This window comes from Lucilia sericata, unplaced genomic scaffold (genome assembly GCF_015586225.1).
Source record: "Lucilia sericata isolate MDLA Ls3-8-SP2 unplaced genomic scaffold, ASM1558622v1 Contig000178F_arrow, whole genome shotgun sequence".
In the NCBI taxonomy this organism is placed as follows: Eukaryota; Metazoa; Arthropoda; class Insecta; order Diptera; family Calliphoridae; genus Lucilia; species Lucilia sericata.
The window spans coordinates 404,351-427,729 of NW_023994206.1; the positions used below are offsets into that span (position 1 = coordinate 404,351).

The window sequence follows — 23,379 nt, forward strand, 5'->3', positions numbered from 1 at the left end:
TCAAAACTTCAACTTTGGGCGACATGTTCTAAAATCCCAAAGCTGGGATCAGAAAACTGAAAGCAGTTTTGGAAACCTCAATATGTTTTCTATTTACTCCAAAAGTATTTTCCCAGCCCTGAAAGAAATGTGGACCCTATGGGCAAAAAAGTAAAAAATCCCATTTTTGGGATTTTCATTCCTATTTTTGGGAATTGCGGGATGCCCTTTGACCTTTTCAATTTTTTGCATATTCTTATTTGAAATGACAAATTTAACAAGCGTTGAAAATTTCATTGAGTTTTGTTCATAAATAAAGATTTTGTCATATATTACATATTTGTTTAATTTCTAAAACTATGATTTATATCAAAATTTTAATAGGATCGCAGATAGCTACAACAATTTAGTCCATATTTATCCCTTAATATCATTTTTTAGTTAGATATGGAAATTCTCGACCCTTTACAAAAAATTTCAAGCCAATATCTCAATTACATTCAATAATATGTTCATTTAAACCTGTGTCCTTTAATTTCATCTTTTTCATATTTTAGTATTAAGTATGACAGCACATATTTAAATCTTATATTTACCTATTTTCTATTTGTTTGCTTATCCTTATAATTGAAAGGTCCTATTATGCTTAAATTTTCAAAAATTTATAACTATTTTTTACCTAAATTTTTTCGACAGATCATTTCGTTCTGTTTCGTTTATGATCATGTAGGTAAAAATATACAGGTAATGATAATTTCGATTCATTCACTAATAAGAAATATCAATGACTGAATTACAGGTTATAGTAATATAGTCCTAAATGTTAATAGGTAGACAATTCGTAATTTTTTACTTTGGAATACCTGTATCGGAAATGACAAGAATTGGTATATAAGTAAACTTCTCAGATTTTAAGTACCATATTTAATAAATCTACAATGAAGATTACATTAAAGTACGAAGAGTTGTGTTCCGTTTTATGGAGTATATCTTCAAAAGGGCCAGAAAGAATTGAAGACATTTCAAATTATATAAAAACTACATATAGTAGAAAAGTAGACAAAACAGGCATATCAAAAATTGAAAACTTTTTAAAACTTTTTGATGTAAAAAGTAAGTCTGTGGATGGAAATCAAAAGAAATTTCGATTAAAATTTTGTAGTTGGATGGAAACTACTACGGAAATCTCAACTTACAACACATCAATAGGAGCGCCTTGCAAGTCATACGAAGACTTATGTTCAAGGTAAAAAAAAAGAGGGTCACACAAAAACTTTTTTCAATCTCAAATGAGGAAATTGCTGATACATTTAACGAAATGCTGAAAAAGGAAAACCAACATATGGATGTCGTACATATTGCAACTATTCTTCCTAATGCATCACCAAAACGACTTAAGCGAATTGTGGAAAGTATACCAACTCCAACATCATAATCAAATTTTACTGAAGAGGAAGCAATAGCGCTTATGTTGGAACTGGGTCTCAGTCGAAATAAGTACCAAATATTAAGGAAAGCTCTGCATGAAAAAGGACACAATATATTACCATCATACAAGGCGATCCAGGAAAAAAAAAACAAACTATCCTACTAAATCAACAAAAAATAATGAAGAATTGAAAGAACTGAGAGCTGCGGAAAAAAACAGAATCCAAGAAGAATTTAAAGTTCAGATGGGATTAAACATCGACAAACCACTTTCAAGTTGCGGTAGTACAAATGACGGTAATACGTCGAGAAGGTTTTTTCGTGATTTTGAAATTACTTCAAAAATAACTGGAATCGACAAGGAGTTGCTTCGAAGAGTTAAAACTATTTTAATGGCACTGAATAGTAAACATAAAATTAATGAAAATCGATTTGGGGAATACACATCTGAAATTTCTAAATTACTTGTATCTCTGTTTCCATGGAGGGAACTAACACCAACAGTACACAAAGTATTGTGTCATGGTCAAATAATAATTGAATCGAATATTCTTCCACTTGGAGAGTTAACAGAAGAAGCCCAGGAAGCGAGGAATCGAGATTTTAAGCATGTTCAACTATTCAGCTCAAGAAAATGCTCTAGACAATCACAGAATGAAGATATTTTTAATAGTTTACTTCTATCTTCTGATCCTGTTCTTTCAACTATGCGAAAAAGATGGATTTGTTATGAAACTCTATCATCTCAAAACAAGGAAGATTTAAAGGACTTATATTACCTTCTGGATATGTATACCGATATGACAGATTATTTTATAGAAAATAAGTAGTGTTAGGAATTAACTATATAAGTAGGTTGTACGAATTAATTGTATTATGTTTAAGATAAACAGTTCAAATAAAAAAAGCTATTATACTAACTGATGATATTGTATTAAATTGTGTTTTATATTTCGGTGGGCGGGAAAGGTAATTTGTGTGGGGTGATTTAGGTGTTGTTGTGCGTGGCTCATAATAAAATTATAATTTTTTTTTATTTTATATACAATATTATAATAAAATAATTAACTAAATAATTTTTAAAAATTGTCCAAATATTTTATTCAACACCAAATGTATGTTCTGTCATACTTAATACTAAAATATGAAAAAGATGAAATTAAAGGACACAGGTTTAAATGAACATATTTTTGAATGTAATTGAGATATTGGCTTGAAATTTTTTGTAAAGGGTCCACATTTTCAGGGCTGGGAAAATACTTTTGGAGTAAATAGAAAACATATTGAGGTTTCCAAAACTGCTTTCAGTTTTCTGATCCCAGCTTTGGGATTTTAGAACATGTCGCCCAAAGTTGAAGTTTTGATAAAAAATAGGTCATATTCGGAAGGATGCAGTGGCAACATTTTCAAAAAATAGGAAATAATTTTTTACGCCAAAGCGTTCTGCGTAAAGATACCTTTTAGAAAACTATAAAATTGTTATATGTTCTTAAAGAAAATTTTATTTTATTAATAAAAGAGTTAAGACACATTTTTGGCAAAAGAACGGCAAAAATCTAAAATTTTTTGAATTTTTAAATTAAAAAACGTATATTTTTGGATCTGTAAATGATATTGATCTGAAATTTTTTGTATATTATTGGAAATTTTGTTTTCTAACTAACAAGAAAAAATTGAGTCCATTTGGTCTAAAATTACGCCCGGTATTCAAAAAAAGGCGGACCAAGGTATGGTAAATTTTGGATCACTAAATTTTTAAATGCCTATAACTCGGATATTATAAGAGATAAGTAGTATGTCCAAGCATGTTTTTTCAAGATCTCGTCGAGCGCTTTCACAAAATATAAAAATCTTTGTATTTGGGTGAAAAACAAAAAAATGGCACGAGTTTAAAAATTTTACATGTCGTAGGTACCCTACTTTGAGCCGCCACAGCGCCGTCCCTGGGGCATCTGCAGGGTTCATCTTCAAAACTTAAACTCGAATACTCCTTGGCTACGCTCACGCCAAATTTTATTCCGATCGGATCAGCCGTTTAGAAATGCCAGATTTATTTCCAAAAAATTTCCATTATGCCCCACTGTGGAATCCAAGAAGAATTTAAAATTCAGATGGGATTAAACATCGACAAACCACTTCCAAGTTGCGGTAGTACAAATGACGGTAATACGGCGAGAAGGTTTTTTCGTGATTTTTAAATTACTTCAAAAATAACTGGAATCGACAAGGAGTTGCTTCGAAGAGTTAACACTATTTTAAAGGCACTGAATAGTAAACATAAAATTAATGGAAATCGATTTGGGGAATATACATCTGAAATTTCTAAATTACTTGTATCTCTGTATCCATGGAGGGAACTAACACCAACAGTACACAAAGTATTGTGTCATGGTCAAATAATAATTGAATCGAATATTCTTCCACTTGGAGAGTTAACAGAAGAAGCCCAGGAAGCGAGGAATCGAGATTTTAAGCATGTTCAACTATTCAGCTTAAGAAAATGCTGCAGGCAATCACTTTCAACTATGCGAAAAAGATGGATTTGTTATGAAGCTCTATCATCTCAAAGCAAGGAAGATTTAAAGGACTTATATTACCTTCTGGATATGTATACCGATATGACAGATTATTTTATAGAAAATAAGTAGTGTTAGGAATTAACTATATAAGTAGGTTGTAAGAATTAATTGTATTATGTTTAAGATAAACAGTTCAAATAAAAAAAGCTATTATACTAACTGATGATATTGTATTAAATTGTGTTTTATATTTCGGTGGGCGGGAAAGGTAATTTGTGTGGGGTGATTTAGGTGTTGTTGTGCGTGGCTCATAATAAAATTATAATTTTTTTATTTTATATACAATATTATAATAAAATAATTAACTAAATAATTTTTAAAAATTGTCCAAATATTTTATTCAACACCAAATGTATGTTCTGTCATACTTAATACTAAAATATGAAAAAGATGAAATTAAAGGACACAGGTTTAAATGTACATATTTTTGAATGTAATTGAGATATTGGCTTGAAATTTTTTGTAAAGGGTCCACATTTTCAGGGCTGGGAAAATACTTTTGGAGTAAATAGAAAACATATTGAGGTTTCCAAAACTGCTTTCAGTTTTCTGATCCCAGCTTTGGGATTTTAGAACATGTCGCCCAAAGTTGAAGTTTTGATAAAAAATAGGTCATATTCGGAAGGATGCAGTGGCAACATTTTCAAAAAATAGGACAAGTTTTTTACGCCAAAGCGTTCTGCGTAAAGATACCTTTTAGAAAACTATAAAATTGTTATATGTTCTTAATAAAAATTTTATTTTATTAATAAAAGAGTTAAGACACATTTTTGGCAAAAAAACGCCAAAAATCTAAAATTTTTTGAATTTTTAAATTAAAAAACGTATATTTTTGGATCTGTAAACGATATTGATCTGAAATTTTTTGTATATTATTGGAAATTTGTTGTCTAACTAACAAGAAAAAATTGAGTCCATTTGGTCCAAAATTACACCCGGTATTCAAAAAAAGACGGGCCAAGGTATGGTAAATTTTGTATCACTAAATTTTTAAATGCCTATAACTCGGATATTATAAGAGATAAGTAGTATGTCCAAGCATGTTTTTTCAAGATCTCGTCGAGCGCTTTCACAAAATATAAAAATCTTTGTATTTGGGTGAAAAACAAAAAAATGGCACGAGTTTAAAAATTTTACATGTCGTAGGTACCCTACTTTGAGCCGCCACAGCGCCGTCCCTGGGGCATCTGCAGGGTTCATCTTCAAAACTTAAACTCGAATACTCCTTGGCTACGCTCACGCCAAATTTTATCCCGATCGGATCAGCCGTTTAGAAATGCCAGATTTATTTCCAAAAAATTTCCATTCTGCCCCACTGTGTGGCCGTAACTTAGGCATTTGACCATTTTGGATTTCTTTTTTTTTAATTAAAAGGCAACACTTGTATCTTTAAAACAAAATATCAAATTTAAAAATCGGTTGTAAACTACCAATTTTTTTAAGTTAAAACTTCAAAAATAACTCTTTTCCACATCTTTTGCTCTTAAAAAGTAACTAAACGAAGTGATCGAGAAAAATTAAAAATATATTCATACTTTATGGACTATAACGAAATGGAATTGGTATATGAGAACCCCTGCATTTTTTCGTGTACCATTGTGTTACCTTCACAGAAAAATTGTTCTCACCGTTTTCATTTTTTAAGTGCACAAGTCGATTGAACCCTCTAACCTTTTTATGCAAAATATTAAAAATATATATTTAATATCTATTTTTTCGAATATTTTAAAATTTCTATATTGATTTTTTTTCAATTTCTTAATATTTTATGCATTTAACAGAATTTAAAATATCTTTAAATACATTGCTGATCAGTATTGAGATGCAAATATTTAAAAGCATGTTTTTAGTCCAAGAAATATGTAAATGAAGGTATACATTTTTGGCTATCGAATTTCAATATTTGATTTTCAATTTTAATTAATAATGTACTTTAAGCTTATTTAAATTATGTAACATGAATAAAATATTAATAAATTTATTAAATGTTCAATAATGTTGATGCAGTTTGTTTGGTCCACGATTTCACCTTGCCCCCATATAAAGACCCTTTATGAAAGTAGCTGTTAAGCTTATAACTGCCTTAAAAAAGCATATGTATAAAGCAATAAAATTCGACATAAACAGGGTCTAGAGCAACCAAACGGTCCACAATTGACCCTACCACCCATATAAAAAAATGATTATAACGCTCATAACATAAATCTCTTTGTCAAATTTTATGCAGATCGGAAAATTACTATAACGCTCATAACTAGCTTCAAAATGATAAAATTCGACATAAGATGATTTTATATTAACTCAATTCTCTCTGTCAAATTGTATGAGGATCAGTTCATACTATTCCTTACATAAGGTACTCTTAAAATATCGCTCTACTATTTATGTATGTATATACGATAAAACAGTTTATAAAAAATCTCATAAATGAGTAAATTGTGGTAACAAATACAAAAGAATCGATTCATATACATATCTAGGTTCAATTTCCGAAATTTACTTGAAATTTATGGCACATGATTTGATGATGTGTATATAAGATTCTTCATAGCCGAATATAGCACTCTTACTTGTTTCATTTTGCTAAAAAGGTAAAAAAAATCGGCATATGCGCATGTTTGCCAAATATTTATATAAAACTAGATATACCCAGTGTGCTTTGCTAGCCAAGAAACAATATAAAAACGCTTTACTATATTTCATATTAACATTTTATGGGAAAACCCACTCCCATTTCTCTAGTCGGCAAAAGGTGGCTCAGAAATTAATTTTATCGACCAAAAGACAAATGTTTTGTCAACAGAGAATTCTATAATTTTAGTCCCATAGTAAACACATTAAAACTAAGGTAGCTTAGATTCAAGTGCAACCTGTTATATAATTGATAAAGTAGAAACCGGTTCTCAAAATGATCGTGAACAATAGTTTTTTTTTTGCTAAAAACGGTTCTAGTAGAACCGCTTCTAAAGGAACCGTTTTTTCTGTTGCAGAATTGCTAAGGTTTGAACCTGTGTTTAATTTATATGGGAAATGCCCGCTATTGATAGTTTATCCATTTTTTCCAAATGTTAATATGGATTTCAATGTTGCCTGTGCAAAGAGATCTTGAATTTATGGGAGGAGCCGTGCCCACAACAACACGTACATCATTTGAGGATTCTTGTTATTATATTTTCCTAGATATGAAAAATGTAATTCATATGGGAAGTACCATGCCCGTATTGCTAGTCCGATTATTATCAAATTGTTCACATGGATTTCAGTGTTGATCATGCAAAATTTGAGGATTCTAGCTATAATGGTTTCCCAGATATACGAATTTTTTTATTTAATTCATATGGGAGGGACCACGCTCCCTCAATCCGACAATTTATTAGACATACATATATGTTTACACGAATGTTAAAATTGTTCGTGCAAAATTTGAGCATTCTATAGCTCCAATAGTTTTCATTATACGATTTTTTATTTAATTCTTATGGGCGGAAACACGCCCCCTTGATCCGCCAATTTATTAGGCGAATACTAACATCGATGTCAAATTTTTGTGCAAATTTGAGCTTTCTAGCTCCAATACGAATTGTTGTATTTAATTCATATGGGAAGTACCACGCCCCCTTTTCTAGTCCGCCCATATTTGTCTTGAATATTCTTATTGATATCAAAGTGGTTCGGACGAATTTTGAGCACTCCAAATTTTAAGGTTTCCGAGATATACGAATTTTGGTACTAACTTTATGACACGCCTACTATTTCTTATCCGCCCATTATTGCACAAAATGTTCATATTGACACTTAAGTTTATCGTAAAAAATTTTGAAAATGTTGCTGTTATAGTTTTCGAATTATACGTCATTTGGTATTGGCCAGCAATATAAGCGTGGGATGTGCCACAACCACTATTGCTAGTTCGCCCATGTTTTCCCCCATTATTCATATATGTGACGAAGTTGTTCGTGCAAAATTTGAGGACCCTATTCGTACCAATGACATTTAATAGTAATTTAGTAAGAGAGCGTGGCGCCTCGCCCGTTTGGAATTTCAAAATAAAAGGAAGCCTTCCAGGCATACAGGAACCCACTGTGAAAATTTCAAGAAAATTTTTATATTTATAGAAGATAAGAAGCCTTATATTACTAAAATATGTATTTTAAAAAGTCTATTATTGCAGGTAATATACAAAAAAAGGATGAAATATATAAAAACCTATTTTTTTCTTTAAAAAAACGGATTATTCGATATTTGGAAATATGTAGTCAATTTTTAAAAAACCGAGTTTACCAGTGTTGAAAAAATCGATAAAATCCGACATAGTAAGTTTTGTGTATCGATAAATAATTTTGCGAAATTTTGTTCAGTTTGGCCAATACAAAAGGTTCATTAATCAGTTACTAAATTATTTCTAAAAGATATCACCCTAATCACGTAAGCAAAATTTAAACTTTCACAATTAATTAAATACGTATCTAAAAATATTTAGATGGGGTTTCATAACAAGTATCTTACAGGTGGAGGGTATTTAAGATACGCATAGCCAAATATTGCACTCTAAATAGTGTATTCCAAAATTTGAATATTTTAGGTTCAATAGCTTCCTTGTATTTAATTTATATCTAGGTTGGCGCAAGGCATCGCATTGCATCGCGCACCGCAAAGCATCGAGCTGTACGCGGGAACGTGTTCTAGGCTTATGTCAAAAAAATTCCTAACATAGTGGATTTTGAGAACATAATGATCGAAATGATGCGTGATGTGTAATTTGCAGCTTATAAAGCCCGAAAAGTTTTAAAAGCGTGAAACACGTTGCCGCTTCAAACCGTGTTGTGTACGTTAAGTTTCACAATATTCTCAACTTTAAAGCCCAAAAACCCCAAAAATTACGTTTTTGTGACTCAGAATCAATAATTCTAAAAATGGTGAAATTTTTTACGTGACTGGTGATGTTGTTTTATTTTAGTATGTATTTAGTTTTTTTAACAAATATATTCGATTATTTAAAACTTCAATAACTGCATTCAATGCAAGAAATAATTCCTGTATGTAGACTTTATTGGACCATTGTACATACATACATATGTATATACATATGTATATTTATTATAATCTAAAAAATTCTGAATTGGACCAAGCTAATGCCAAACAATTTTTTAAATATATTTCTGTATAAGATAACAAGTAAGAAAGTATAAGGCAAGGTCATCAAACCTTGTATAAAACTTTGTTGTGCGAACTTTCATCGAAATGCATTTGTATTATACATAATTATGAGCTCAAAAGCCCTTTTCGGGGGGTTCAATTGTATGGGGGCTAGGTGAAATAATGGACCGATTTTAACCATTTTAAACAGGCTTCGTCCTTTTGTCAAAAAAAAACGTTTATTTAACGGACGGACGTACATCTGAAAGTGATTCTGAGTCGATCGGTATACTTTAAGGTGGGTATTTTAATGCATTACAAACATCAGCACAAACGCATAATACCCTTCCCACTATAGTGGTGTTGGGTTTAAAAAGTACGACACTTTCGTATTCAGTACATTAATACGCATCGATTGAGAGGTATTCCTAAATGAGATTCTTAATAAGGCAGTTCCTCGTGACACTAATGTATATTTATATACTTATCACGTAAGCCTTGATTAAGTAGCTAATACAAAATCGGGGAGGAAATAGATTTTGAAAACATTAAAATAAAATGCAAACTAAATAGAATTTGAAAAAAAGAAAACACCATTTCGGTAAAATTAATTCGAAATAATTTCAATGGTTTATATTAGAGCGGGTTTTTTGAGATAGTAATCAAATGCCAATTAATAATCAGATTAGTTAATCTAAAAATAAATTTAATCTTATGTTAATCCCCTTTGACGTTTCTGAGTACAAGATTCAACTTCGCAGTGTTGCCATACAAAACAACAGAAAACTTCACTGTTTGTTATCAAAACAATGCATATTTTATAAAAAGAAGAAGACAATTGTAAATTTAATATGAAAATTAAGGAAAACTTAAATCAAAAACAAAAAAATGTATTTTGAAGTGTCCATAATTTATACTAATCAATAAATAGAACATTTTAATGTTTATATTTATTAAAAATTATATTAATTTTTTTGCATCAGCTGTTTACACTTTTGCATTTCGTGCTTAAGATTAAACCACCTCCATTGGGCGCTTAAACTTGCAAACAAATTAACTAATTGAGTACTCAAAAACATCTTTCGAGGATTAATTTTAATTTAATCGCTAATATTTCACCTAAAGATTGGCCCTAAAAAATGTAAAAACCAAAAATTTATCCGAAAACATGAAAATTTGTTATTATTTTTGTCATCGCACATAAATATTTGATACATTGAAAGCGCTCTTCAAAGGTCTTTCATATGATACCAAATTTTAACGTCTGTACAAACATTTTGAGAAAAGATATCTTAGAATGAACTAAATTTTCTTTTTCGGCGGAAACATTAGCAATTTCCATTTTGGAGCTATTTTGCAATATTCTTATTAATAAGACAATTTTAAATTAAAATTTTAACAATGAAAAAATGCTAACCTTTAACTACGGAAGCGGTTTTACATTTCTTGATTATTGTTAAATTGTTAATTGTTATACCCTTTATGATTCTTTTGATAGCGGAGATTAAACTATGTCCGACTGTCTGTCTGTATGTTTGATGAAATCAATTTTCTGAAGACCGCATATGCATATATTCGGGATCTAAATCTTCTATCTACATATATATCTCTATTACGGAGATAATCTCCGAAAATAACGTCAAATAATTATTTTTTATGCATGCAGAGACTAGAAAACGACAACAACGTACAAATTCAATAATTGAATATTCTTTAGGCTGTGGTCAAAAAAAAAACATTATAATTTGGAGAAAAATGGTTACCATTTGGAAAATCAGCAAACAGAAAATTGCTGATGAGAAGCCGTAAATGCATTCCATTCTGTTGTTGTGTTCAATAAAAATTAATTTTTTCAGTATTCTTTTATTTAAAAATATTATTATTGGGACTCGAAAAAGTCAAACTTTTTAACACACTATGCACAGTGGGGCAGAATGGAAATTTTTTGGAAATAAATCTGGCATTTCTAAACGGCTGATCCGATCGGGATAAAATTTGGCGTGAGCGTAGCCAAGGAGTATTCGAGTTTAAGTTTTGAAGATGAACCCTGCAGATGCCCCAGGGACGGCGCTGTGGCGGCTCAAAGTAGGGTACCTACGACATGTAAAATTTTTAAACTCGTGCCATTTTTTTGTTTTTCACCCAAATACAAAGATTTTTATATTTTGTGAAAGCGCTCGACGAGATCTTGAAAAAACATGCTTGGACATACTACTTATCTCTTATAATATCCGAGTTATAGGCATTTAAAAATTTAGTGATACAAAATTTACCATACCTTGGTCCGCCTTTTTTTGAATACCGGGCGTAATTTTGGACCAAATGGACTCAATTTTTTCTTGTTAGTTAGACAACAAAATTTCCAATAATATACAAAAATTTCAGATCAATATCGTTTACAGATCCAAAAATATACGTTTTTTAATTTAAAAATTCAAAAAATTTTAGATTTTTGGCGTTTTTTTGCCAAAAATGTGTCTTAACTCTTTTATTAATAAAATAAAATTTTTATTAAGAACATATAACAATTTTATAGTTTTCTAAAAGGTATCTTTACGCAGAACGCTTTGGCGTAAAAAACTTGTCCTATTTTTTGAAAATGTTGCCACTGCGTCCTTCCGAATATGACCTATTTTTTATCAAAACTTCAACTTTGGGCGACATGTTCTAAAATCCCAAAGCTGGGATCAGAAAACTGAAAGCAGTTTTGGAAACCTCAATATGTTTTCTATTTACTCCAAAAGTATTTTCCCAGCCCTGAAAGAAATGTGGACCCTATGGGCAAAAAAGTAAAAAATCCCATTTTTGGGATTTTCATTCCTATTTTTGGGAATTGCGGGATGCCCTTTGACCTTTTCAATTTTTTTTTGCATATTCTTATTTGAAATGACAAATTTAACAAGCGTTAAAAATTTCATTGAGTTTTGTTCATAAATAAAGATTTTGTCATATATTACATATTTGTTTAATTTCTAAAACTATGATTTATATCAAAATTTTAATAGGATCGCAGATATCTACAACAATTTAGTCCATATTTATCCCTTAATATCATTTTTTAGTTAGATATGGAAATTCTCGACCCTTTACAAAAAATTTCAAGCCAATATCTCAATTACATTCAAAAATATGTTCATTTAAACCTGTGTCCTTTAATTTCATCTTTTTCATATTTTAGTATTAAGTATGACAGCACATATTTAAATCTTATATTTACCTATTTTCTATTTGTTTGCTTATCCTTATAATTGAAAGGTCCTATTATGCTTAAATTTTCAAAAATTTATAACTATTTTTTACCTAAATTTTTTCGACAGATCATTTCGTTCTGTTTCGTTTATGATCATGTAGGTAAAAATATACAGGTAATGATAATTTCGATTCATTCACTAATAAGAAATATCAATGACTGAATTACAGGTTATAGTAATATAGTCCTAAATGTTAATAGGTAGACAATTCGTAATTTTTTACTTTGGAATACCTGTATCGGAAATGACAAGAATTGGTATATAAGTAAACTTCTCAGATTTTAAGTACCATATTTAATAAATCTACAATGAAGATTACATTAAAGTACGAAGAGTTGTGTTCCGTTTTATGGAGTATATCTTCAAAAGGGCCAGAAAGAATTGAAGACATTTCAAATTATATAAAAACTACATATAGTAGAAAAGTAGACAAAACAGGCATATCAAAAATTGAAAACTTTTTAAAACTTTTTGATGTAAAAAGTAAGTCTGTGGATGGAAATCAAAAGAAATTTCGATTAAAATTTTGTAGTTGGATGGAAACTACTACGGAAATCTCAACTTACAACACATCAACAGGAACGCCTTGCAAGTCATACGAAGACTTATGTTCAAGGTAAAAAAAAAGAGGGTCACACAAAAACTTTTTTCAATCTCAAATGAGGAAATTGCTGATACATTTAACGAAATGCTGAAAAAGGAAAACCAACATATGGATGTCGTACATATTGCAACTATTCTTCCTAATGCATCACCAAAACGACTTAAGCGAATTGTGGAAAGTATACCAACTCCAACATCATAATCAAATTTTACTGAAGAGGAAGCAATAGCGCTTATGTTGGAACTGGGTCTCAGTCGAAATAAGTACCAAATATTAAGGAAAGCTCTGCATGAAAAAGGACACAATATATTACCATCATACAAGGCGATCCAGGAAAAAAAAACAAACTATCCTACTAAATCAACAAAAAATAATGAAGAATTGAAAGAACTGAGAGCTGCGGAAAAAAGCAGAATCCATGAAGAATTTAAAGTTCAGATGGGATTAAACATCGACAAACCACTTTCAAGTTGCGGTAGTACAAATGACGGTAATACGTCGAGAAGGTTTTTTCGTGATTTTGAAATTACTTCAAAAATAACTGGAATCGACAAGGAGTTGCTTCGAAGAGTTAAAACTATTTTAATGGCACTGAATAGTAAACATAAAATTAATGAAAATCGATTTGGGGAATACACATCTGAAATTTCTAAATTACTTGTATCTCTGTATCCATGGAGGGAACTAACACCAACAGTACACAAAGTATTGTGTCATGGTCAAATAATAATTGAATCGAATATTCTTCCACTTGGAGAGTTAACAGAAGAAGCCCAGGAAGCGAGGAATTGAGATTTTAAGCATGTTCAACTATTCAGCTCAAGAAAATGCTCCAGGCAATCACAGAATGAAGATATTTTTAATAGTTTACTTCTATCTTCTGATCCTGTTCTTTCAACTATGCGAAAAAGATGGATTTGTTATGAAACTCTATCATCTCAAAACAAGGAAGATTTAAAGGACTTATATTACCTTCTGGATATGTATACCGATATGACAGATTATTTTATAGAAAATAAGTAGTGTTAGGAATTAACTATATAAGTAGGTTGTAAGAATTAATTGTATTATGTTTAAGATAAACAGTTCAAATAAAAAAAGCTATTATACTAACTGATGATATTGTGTTTTATATTTCGGTGGGCGGGAAAGGTAATTTGTGTGGGGTGATTTAGGTGTTGTTGTGCGTGGCTCATAATAAAATTATAATTTTTTTTATTTTATATACAATATTATAATAAAATAATTAACTAAATAATTTTTAAAAATTGTCCAAATATTTTATTCAACACCAAATGTATGTTCTGTCATACTTAATACTAAAATATGAAAAAGATGAAATTAAAGGACACAGGTTTAAATGAACATATTTTTGAATGTAATTGAGATATTGGCTTGAAATTTTTGTAAAGGGTCGATAATTTCCATATCTAACTAAAAAATGATATTAAGGGATAAATATGGACTAAATTGTTGTAGCTATCTGCGATCCTATTAAAATTTTGATATAAATCATAGTCTTAGAAATTAAACAAATATGTAATATATGACAAAATCTTTATTTATGAACAAAACTCAATGAAATGATTTTAGAACATGTCGCCCAAAGTTGAAGTTTTGATAAAAAATAGGTCATATTCGGAAGGACGCAGTGGCAACATTTTCAAAAAATAGGACAAGTTTTTTACGCCAAAGCGTTCTGCGTAAAGATACCTTTTAGAAAACTATAAAATTGTTATATGTTCTTAATAAAAATTTTATTTTATTAATAAAAGAGTTTAGACACATTTTTGGCAAAAAAACGCCAAAAATCTAAAATTTTTTGAATTTTTAAATTAAAAAACGTATATTTTTGGATCTGTAAACAATATTGATCTGAAATTTTTTGTATATTATTGGAAATTTTGTTGTCTAACTAACAAGAAAAAATTGAGTCCATTTGGTCCAAAATTACGCCCGGTATTCAAAAAAAGGCGGACCAAGGTATGGTAAATTTTGTATCACTAAATTTTTAAATGCCTATAACTCGGATATTATAAGAGATAAGTAGTATGTCCAAGCATGTTTTTTCAAGATCTCGTCGAGCGCTCTCACAAAATATAAAAATCTTTGTATTTGGGTGAAAAACAAAAAAATGGCACGAGTTTAAAAATTTTACATGTCGTAGGTACCCTACTTTGAGCCGCCACAGCGCCGTCCCTGGGGCATCTGCAGGGTTCATCTTCAAAACTTAAACTCGAATACTCCTTGGCTACGCTCACGCCAAATTTTATCCCGATCGGATCAGCCGTTTAGAAATGCCAGATTTATTTCCAAAAAATTTCCATTCTGCCCCACTGTGCTATGGTGAAGGGTATACAAGATTCGGCACAGTCAAACATAGCACTCTCACTTGTTTTTTGTAATTTTTGTTCTATGAAAACATTACTTTGAAAAATTAAAAGGCATACAAATAACAATGCCACTTCAGTAGTTAATGAATAATAATCTTATTATACTTATATACCTTTTATTTAGTTACCTGCTGTTTTAGGAATTTGGGGAGAAATGGGTTTGGACGAAGTCACATTTTCTTGCACGATTTTAAAGAAAAATGGCAAGTCTATTAAAAAAACGCTTTTTTTAATTGGATTTTTGTTGCCTTGTTTGGTAATTATTATTTCATATACATGTATTTATGTTAAAGTGCTAAAACAGAAGAAAAGAATGACAAATCATCGACAATATGTTGTATCCACCAAAGAGAACATTTTTAACGCAAGAAAAAGCAGAGAAGATAACAGATTGACGCTAATGATGGTCATGATATTTGTTTGTTTTCTGGTTTGTTTTTTACCACTTATGCTAGCAAATGTTGTGGATGATGAACGAAATACATCTTATCCGTGGTTACACATTGTTGCATCTGTAATGGCATGGGCATCGAGTGTAATAAATCCTATTATTTACGCTGCTAGCAATAGAAATTACAGGTAAGCTTTAATTTTATCCTCATGTACATCCACTTAAAATATATAAAAAATATACAATGTGAAATTTTACCTTTATTCCGATATACATATATTTGAGTAGTTTATTGGCGATTTTTTTAAATTTTCATTATAAAAGGATTAGGAACAAATATAGGCCGATCCTTATAAAATTTTGTGTTATTTTTCCCGAACTACTGTGAATAAGTGAATTATGACTGATTCACTCTATGGATAGCAAAATCACGTTTTTGTTACTCTTCTCAAAATCAACTTTGCTTTTTAAGATTGGTAAAGGAATGCTCCCCTATAAATAATTTTTGATATTTATGTATCGATGCTTTTGTTATGTCAAAACAATTTTCCAATTTATTAGATTTATGTTGAATTTTATTTTAAAGGGAGGTTTTAAAAACAAATGATATTTGAGAATTTTTATAATTGTTTTTCTGGTTGTAGGATTAATTATTGACCGATCCTCAAAAAATTTGGTAGACAGATTTTGGTTCATATAATACTTATTTGTTTCAAATTTTAAAGCACTATTCCTATTGAGCGTAAAATAAATTTTCTAAAGAGAACCTTTTTTATTTTGTACATAGATTTTGGTTTGTATAGTAGAGCATATACATATATGTATGTCGAGTTTTATTGCTATACTTGTATTTTTAGGCTAGTAATAAGTGTTAAAATCATTTCCTGGATTGGACTTTATACGGAATAGGGTCACTTATTGACCAATTCTCATCAAATTCGGTAGGGAGATTTCACTACCTAGAAAACTTGTTTATTTCGATTTTTATCATTGTATTCTTATTTTTTAAGCCAGCAATGAACGTTAAAGTCATATACCGATGAAGACTATATACAAAGGGTTAATTTTGGACCGATCTTTAATTTTAGCATTTGATGATTTTGCTATTGGGATAACTAAAAACTTGTTGGAGAAAATGAAAACCTTTTGTCGCAAGAATATTTATTTCCAACAATATTTTTTTTTACCGCAACAACATGAAAGTATTTGAAGTTTTTTAACAGCAAAATTATTTGTTGCAAATTGACTTTTGTAGTTAAAGGTTTTCCTCTGAAATAACGGCACATTAAAAATTGCTGTTGACGTATATGATTTGCATTTGCAGAAAATAAAAATGTTTGTTGCCACGAAATATTTATTTTATGAATCGAATAATATTACTGTTGTCGTAAAAAAATTTTGCATTTGTCAATGACATGATTGGTAGAGTTGTGCCGCTCTTTTTTAGTGATTAAGTTAAAAGGTTATACTGTGACTACAAAACAATTACAAGAACAACAGGTAATTTATTATTTTGTGATACACTAAATCAATGTGTCAATGTTTTTTTTTGTAATTGAATTGTTGACGTAGTATAAACTTTTTAATAAATCACAAAAAAAGAGCGTTTTAGTTGAGAGCGGCACAACTCTAATCATTGTGAAACAAGTGGAAAAGTGAGATCTACAATGAATTTACATTTTGGGACAACAGAAACAGACTTATAAGTACAAATGCAAAATGTTGTTGGGCACAATCCGAATATAAATTTTATTTGAATCAAAATCAAATTATTTTAGCATTACAGTCTTTTTTACTATGTAAGATTTTTTTCATTATACTACAATTTTTCGCACAATTTCGTATATATTACTAAACAATTTCGTGGTGCGAAACAACGAAAGATTCGTACAATGTACGACATTTTTCGTATATATTAGGCATGGATTATTTTCAGTGTAGAAAAATATTCTCTTTACTTTTCGAAAAACAAAAAAAACAAACACATTCGTGTCGAATTTTATTCCGATAATTTTGATTGTGAATAAAATTGAGCTTTTAAATAATATCGTAAGTGGACCTTATATGGGAGCTTTGGCCAGTTATGAACCGAGGTGAAAAAATTTCGCTGAATGATTTATAAATACACAAACCAAATTCAAGTCGAATTTTAGCCCGATGACTTCCGATTTGGATGATATTTGCACCAATTACTATGGGATAGTAGGCCAGACACAAAGCTCTATCTGCCAATTTTTTTTTTTTAAATATTTTTTTATTTTTTTTTTTAATGGGCCCTTTTTTGCTTAAAAGAAAGCTTATACAATTTCCTTGAAGGGCTTTATTGTCCCATAATGGGATGCGAGTGGGATACTATAAAAATTATTTTTTAACTCAAGGATAAATTATAATTATATTTCAATATTTGGCACTTAATTTTCCCACATTTTTCCAAAATGGACGTTTTTGTTGTATTTTTTTTACTCAAAAGAAAGCCTAGACCATTTCCTTTAAGAACTTTGTGGTCACTTTTGATTGTATCGAAATTTTTGAACCCGGTTATTTTGTTTGGTAGGTGAGACTTTGGGCTTCAATTGTTGCCATAAAACTTATCGATTTACTAGAAAAATAATTATGGGGGGATAAAATTAACATTTCCGTATTTATTTGAATTTTAGTATAAAGTGAAGTGTTATAACAAGATATTTTTTTGTTTCTTATGTAATGTGTTACAGTTCTAGTTTTTAGTTTACAACTAATATTAGAGAATAATTTTTTTATAGCATCTTGTATTTGTATAACATCTTTGTATGGGGACTAGGGTCAAACAAGACCCTATGATCTAAAAAATCAGCAGTATCAGTAAATATTACAGCAAACTCATTTATACCGATTTTTGTATTGATCGGATCCCCATGCAAATCATCCTTAAACAAACGACTTTAATTCCATAATTTTCTTAATTACATCAATATTAAGATGAAATTCAGCATAAATAACTTTCATGTTAATCAAAATCCTTCCACCAAATTGTATGAGGATTGGCCCATATTTAGCACTATCCCCCCTATAAAAAATATTTCGGAAAATCAGTTTTGGAAAAATTTTGTATTAAGAAAAAGATCAATAACATCGTCAATTGCTAACGTATTTTTAAAAACACAGTTAGGTTTTACTTATGAGTAAACGTGGGTTTCTAATCAGTTAATAAATAGTACGGTTCCTATATAAAATACTTTCAAAAAACATCTCCAAACTTGGACAACGGTGCAAAACTGAAATAAAAAATATGTTTGCTGATGAAATTCACACATATCTCTCCAGGATAATTAAACTTTATATATGTCATTATAAAGGCCTCAGCTTCTGCTTTTTAAATCCGTGGAGAAACTTAAAATCGGTTGCGATTCAACTAAGTTACTTAATGGTACAAAAACCCGGGTTTTTACCCGTAACTCAAGATTTTAGAGATGTTTTTGAAAATTTAAAAAAAGTGTTCTTGTTCAACTCGGATCCACCAGAAAATCCATCAGAAAAATAGTATCACTTCCCAGCAGTGTTGCCAGAAAATGAATTTCAAAATATGCTAAAACTTAAAAAACTAAGTGCTAAAATGTTCTACAGAAGAAAAAAAGTGCTAAAATTTTTTAATATAACAAAACAATATAAATATTTGTTTTTTCTAGTTTTTATTAAAATACTGATTATGTAGTGCATGACTTCAATATTTCTGGTACTATATCTTCATCGTTATCTTCATTTTGACATTTTCCAAATGATTTTATTTCCTTTGCAATATAATTAGTTATAAATTCATAAACAACATTTTATTTTGTAAAAGATTTTTAATACTAAATTTCCATACAAAATTTGATTTATAAAACTTATATATATAAATAATAAAATTAAAATTTGTTTATGATTAAGGCCACTTGCCAGCATGCATTTCGAATCAATTCTTTTCGAATTTGTATTATTGAACATAGAAATTGAGTTTAAATACGATTTCGAATTTTATTTTTAATTATAGCCATTGAAATAAAAAGCCTTTCAACTTCGACATTAGAAAAAGGTGAAACGAGTAATGACAATAAAAAATAGACAATTCATTAAATGCATTTTCACCGATAAAATTTTCAAACTTATATACTTGAATTTAAAAAGACATTGTATCAGTTTTTTTTAATATCCAACCACTGATTTTCAATAATATTTTTATCAGTTAAACTATACTTAATTATAACAGAAAACATATTTTTTAATTTTTTTTATCAAGCAAATTATGCTAAAATGCATTTAGCATAATTTTAAAAACTTCAATGCATTTTCACGATGCAAAATGCTAAATCTAGCACTGAAAGTGCTAAAATGGCAACACTGCTTCCCAGGTTTTTCAATTATCGTTTATTTTGTCTCACTATGTAATATAACATACATCTTTTAAGTAAAAACGAATTTCCAATTACTTATAAAAGCTCAGTGTACTTAAAAATTACAATCAATCAAACAATTTTAGTAAATATTTCTTCTAAATAAACCTGATTTTCATATTCTAGAAGCTTTTTTGTCTAATTCGATATATGTACTTTTCCATTTTTGTTGAACATTGGACATGTATGGATCTGAATTGCACAAAAAAATAGTGTGGAAACTATAATAGACTTTAGCGGTTATAATTACAGGCACACGAATTTTTATATTTAATTTTAAGGAAGAGCTGCCGTACGTACCCCTTGCTAGTCCATATACATATCTACTAGGCTGATCGATTATTAGACATTTTCCAAAAACAGTTAGTGTTCAAATGTATTTTAGTCCCTGGACCCAACATTTGTCAAAATTTTACGGTATGTATTATTATTCACTTAAAAATTTAATTCAAGTATTCGTTGAATTCAATGCAAAAATAAAAGTATTCGAAGCCGGTTTTTTTAAGTTATTCGATATTCGAAAAATCAACATTGAGAAAAATCCGACGGTAGTAAAACGAAAAAAAAACGGTTTTAAAACCGGTTGGAAAACCGAGCCGATCTCCCCTCTATAGACCATAAATAAAAATTCATGCAAACACACACACAATTCAAAAGTTTTATTCATAAATTTCTCACAAAATAACAGACTTTGGGTCAGAAAAAATGCTCTGGCGCACACCGGCGGAACCGGCCGGATATATAATATCCATATACACGTATATGGGAGGGTCCGGCCTACATCACAGTGTAGGACTTTTTTGTTCTCTTTTGTTCCCTAGAAGTTACTAGTTCATGTTTGATCACTCTATTCGCTGTGATAAAGTTGAAATACAGTTCTAATTTTTTGGTTCCCGAGGTTTACGAGTGTTTACTTTCAAATAAGTAACATAATTTTAAAATCGGTGACCATAAAAAAATGAGTTTTGGCCGCAATTTTGAAAAATGGCAAATTATTGTTTGTAGATAAGGTATTTTCATTTTGTTCATTAGACAACAGTTCAACGTTCTCGGGTAATATAGATGGTGGTGAACTTGGGTTTCTATCTTGTATTGGCTCACTTGTTCCGGAGCTGGAATGCTGTTCTAAATTGCTGGATGTATTAATTGGAAATTCAATAATATCAGTATCTTTATCAGTTTGAAGTTTGAGTATGTTTTGCGATGTTCGGCTTTTTATCTGATTTTGATGTCTTCTTATATTACCCCACTTACATTTAATAGCATACATCATTTTTCCTTCAACATTTGTAATAGTGCCTTCTATCCATTTTTTCCTCCCAGCAAAATTTCTAGCGTACACTAAATCGTTGACTTTAAATTTCGTTTGATTTTCCACTTTTGAATGTTTTGAAGGAAACAGGGCTGATAAAATAGTACGAGGTTGGCGTCCATGGAGGAGTTCTGCTGGTGACTTACCAGTTACAGTGTTTGGGGTAGATCTATATGTAGACAAAAATTTAAACACAGCTCTACTTTTATCTTGCTTATCACACATATTTTTCTTAAAAGATTCTTTAAACGTTCGTACGGTTCGCTCAACTAAACCATTTGATGAGGGATGGAATGGTGGACTTGTGATATGTTCTATAGCATTTCTTCGACAAAATTCTTCAAAATCTTTAGAAGTAAATTGACTTCCATTGTCACTTATGATGGTATTAGGTAGACCTTCGACCGGAAATATATCTTGAAGAGCATGAATAGTTGTAGACGATGTAGCGGTTGACATTTCAATTACATATGGAAAACGAGAATATGCGTCTACCACTATTAACCACATCTGAGAAAAGAATGGACCAGCAAAATCGACATGAATTCTCTCCCAAGGTTTAGTTGCTTCTGGCCAAGATGAAAATTCTCTATTTGGATTACTACCAGATTCTTGACAGGTAGAACAACATTTTGAAATATTTTCAATAGCTTCATCAATTTTAGGAAACCAGACATATCGTCGTGCAATTTGCTTCATTCGACTTTTTCCCCAATGACCTTCATGGATCACATCTAAAATTGGTTTATGTAAAGATGTCGGAATAACTACTCTTATATGATCAGTTTGAATAAGGATAACTCCATTTACAAGCGACAATGACATTTTCCTTAAATAATAGGGTAGCAACTCACTTTGTGATTTTTGGATATTTTCAGGCCAACCCTCTGTAATATACTTTGATACTCTTTTGAGAATGTTATCATTTTTTGTATGTTCTGCAATAATATGAGCATCGATAGGAAAATCTGCTATAGTTGATTCATAAATATTCTCAATATCAAGCATACTTTTTTCATAATTATCAAACTCGATGTCTTCACCCATGGGTAACCTTGATAATGCATCTGCATTCGCATGATTTTTTGTATTTTTATATCGAATATTATATTCGTAAGATTGTAAAATAACCGCCCACCTTTGAAGACGATGCAATGTCATAATCGGTAATTTTTTATGAGGATGAAATATTGTTGTAAGTGCTTGATGATCTGTAGTTAACTCAAAATGTCTCCCATAAATATATTGATGAAAACGAGTTACTCCAAAAACAATTGCCAAAGCTTCCTTTTCTATCTGGGAATAATTGCACTGACTGCTATTTAGAGTTTTTGACGCAAATGAGATTGGTTTTTCTGTACCATCTGGATATCGATGCGATAAAACAGCTCCTATTCCATTTTTGGAAGCATCTGTGGCTAAAATTATTGGTAAGTTTTCATCATAATGAACTAAGTTTGCTACTTGAATTATATCATTTTTCATCGTCTGAAAAGCTTCTTCCTGTTTTGGGCCCCATACAAACTTAACATTACTTTTTCGTAGCTCATTTAAAGGTGCGGCTTTCATAGAAAAATTTTCTATAAACTTATTATAGTAGTTCAACTTACCAATAAAAGCTTCTACTTCTTTGAGGTTCTTTGGTTGAGGCATGAGACGAATTGCATCCAATTTTTTTTCCGATGGCATGATACCATTTGAATTTATAACATGTCCGACATATTCAATTTTTGACTGAGCAAAAGTACATTTTTCTTGTTTACATCTAAGACCATGGTACTCTAACCTTTGAAATAAGGCTTTTAAGTTTTGAATGTGTTCTTCATTATTACGACCAGTAACGATAATATCATCAAGATACACTGCACAGCCAGGTATTCCGGAAACAACTTCTTCC

The 23,379-nt window shown here is 30.2% G+C and overlaps 1 protein-coding gene across 4 annotated transcripts in view; it reads left to right on the forward strand.

Moving 5' to 3' along the window:
* Positions 1 to 23,379, forward strand: part of LOC119601614 (protein trapped in endoderm-1) — a 294,851-nt gene that overhangs the window by 249,487 nt on the left and 21,985 nt on the right. For 3 of the 4 annotated variants that reach the window (XM_037952649.1, XM_037952646.1, XM_037952647.1), the window contains one exon: positions 15,495 to 15,949. The exons of the other annotated variant lie outside the window; for it this stretch is intronic. In XM_037952649.1, coding sequence (XP_037808577.1) covers positions 15,495 to 15,949 — 455 coding nt within the window. The remainder of the gene's footprint in view (positions 1 to 15,494; positions 15,950 to 23,379) is intronic. 4 annotated transcript variants of the gene reach the window in all.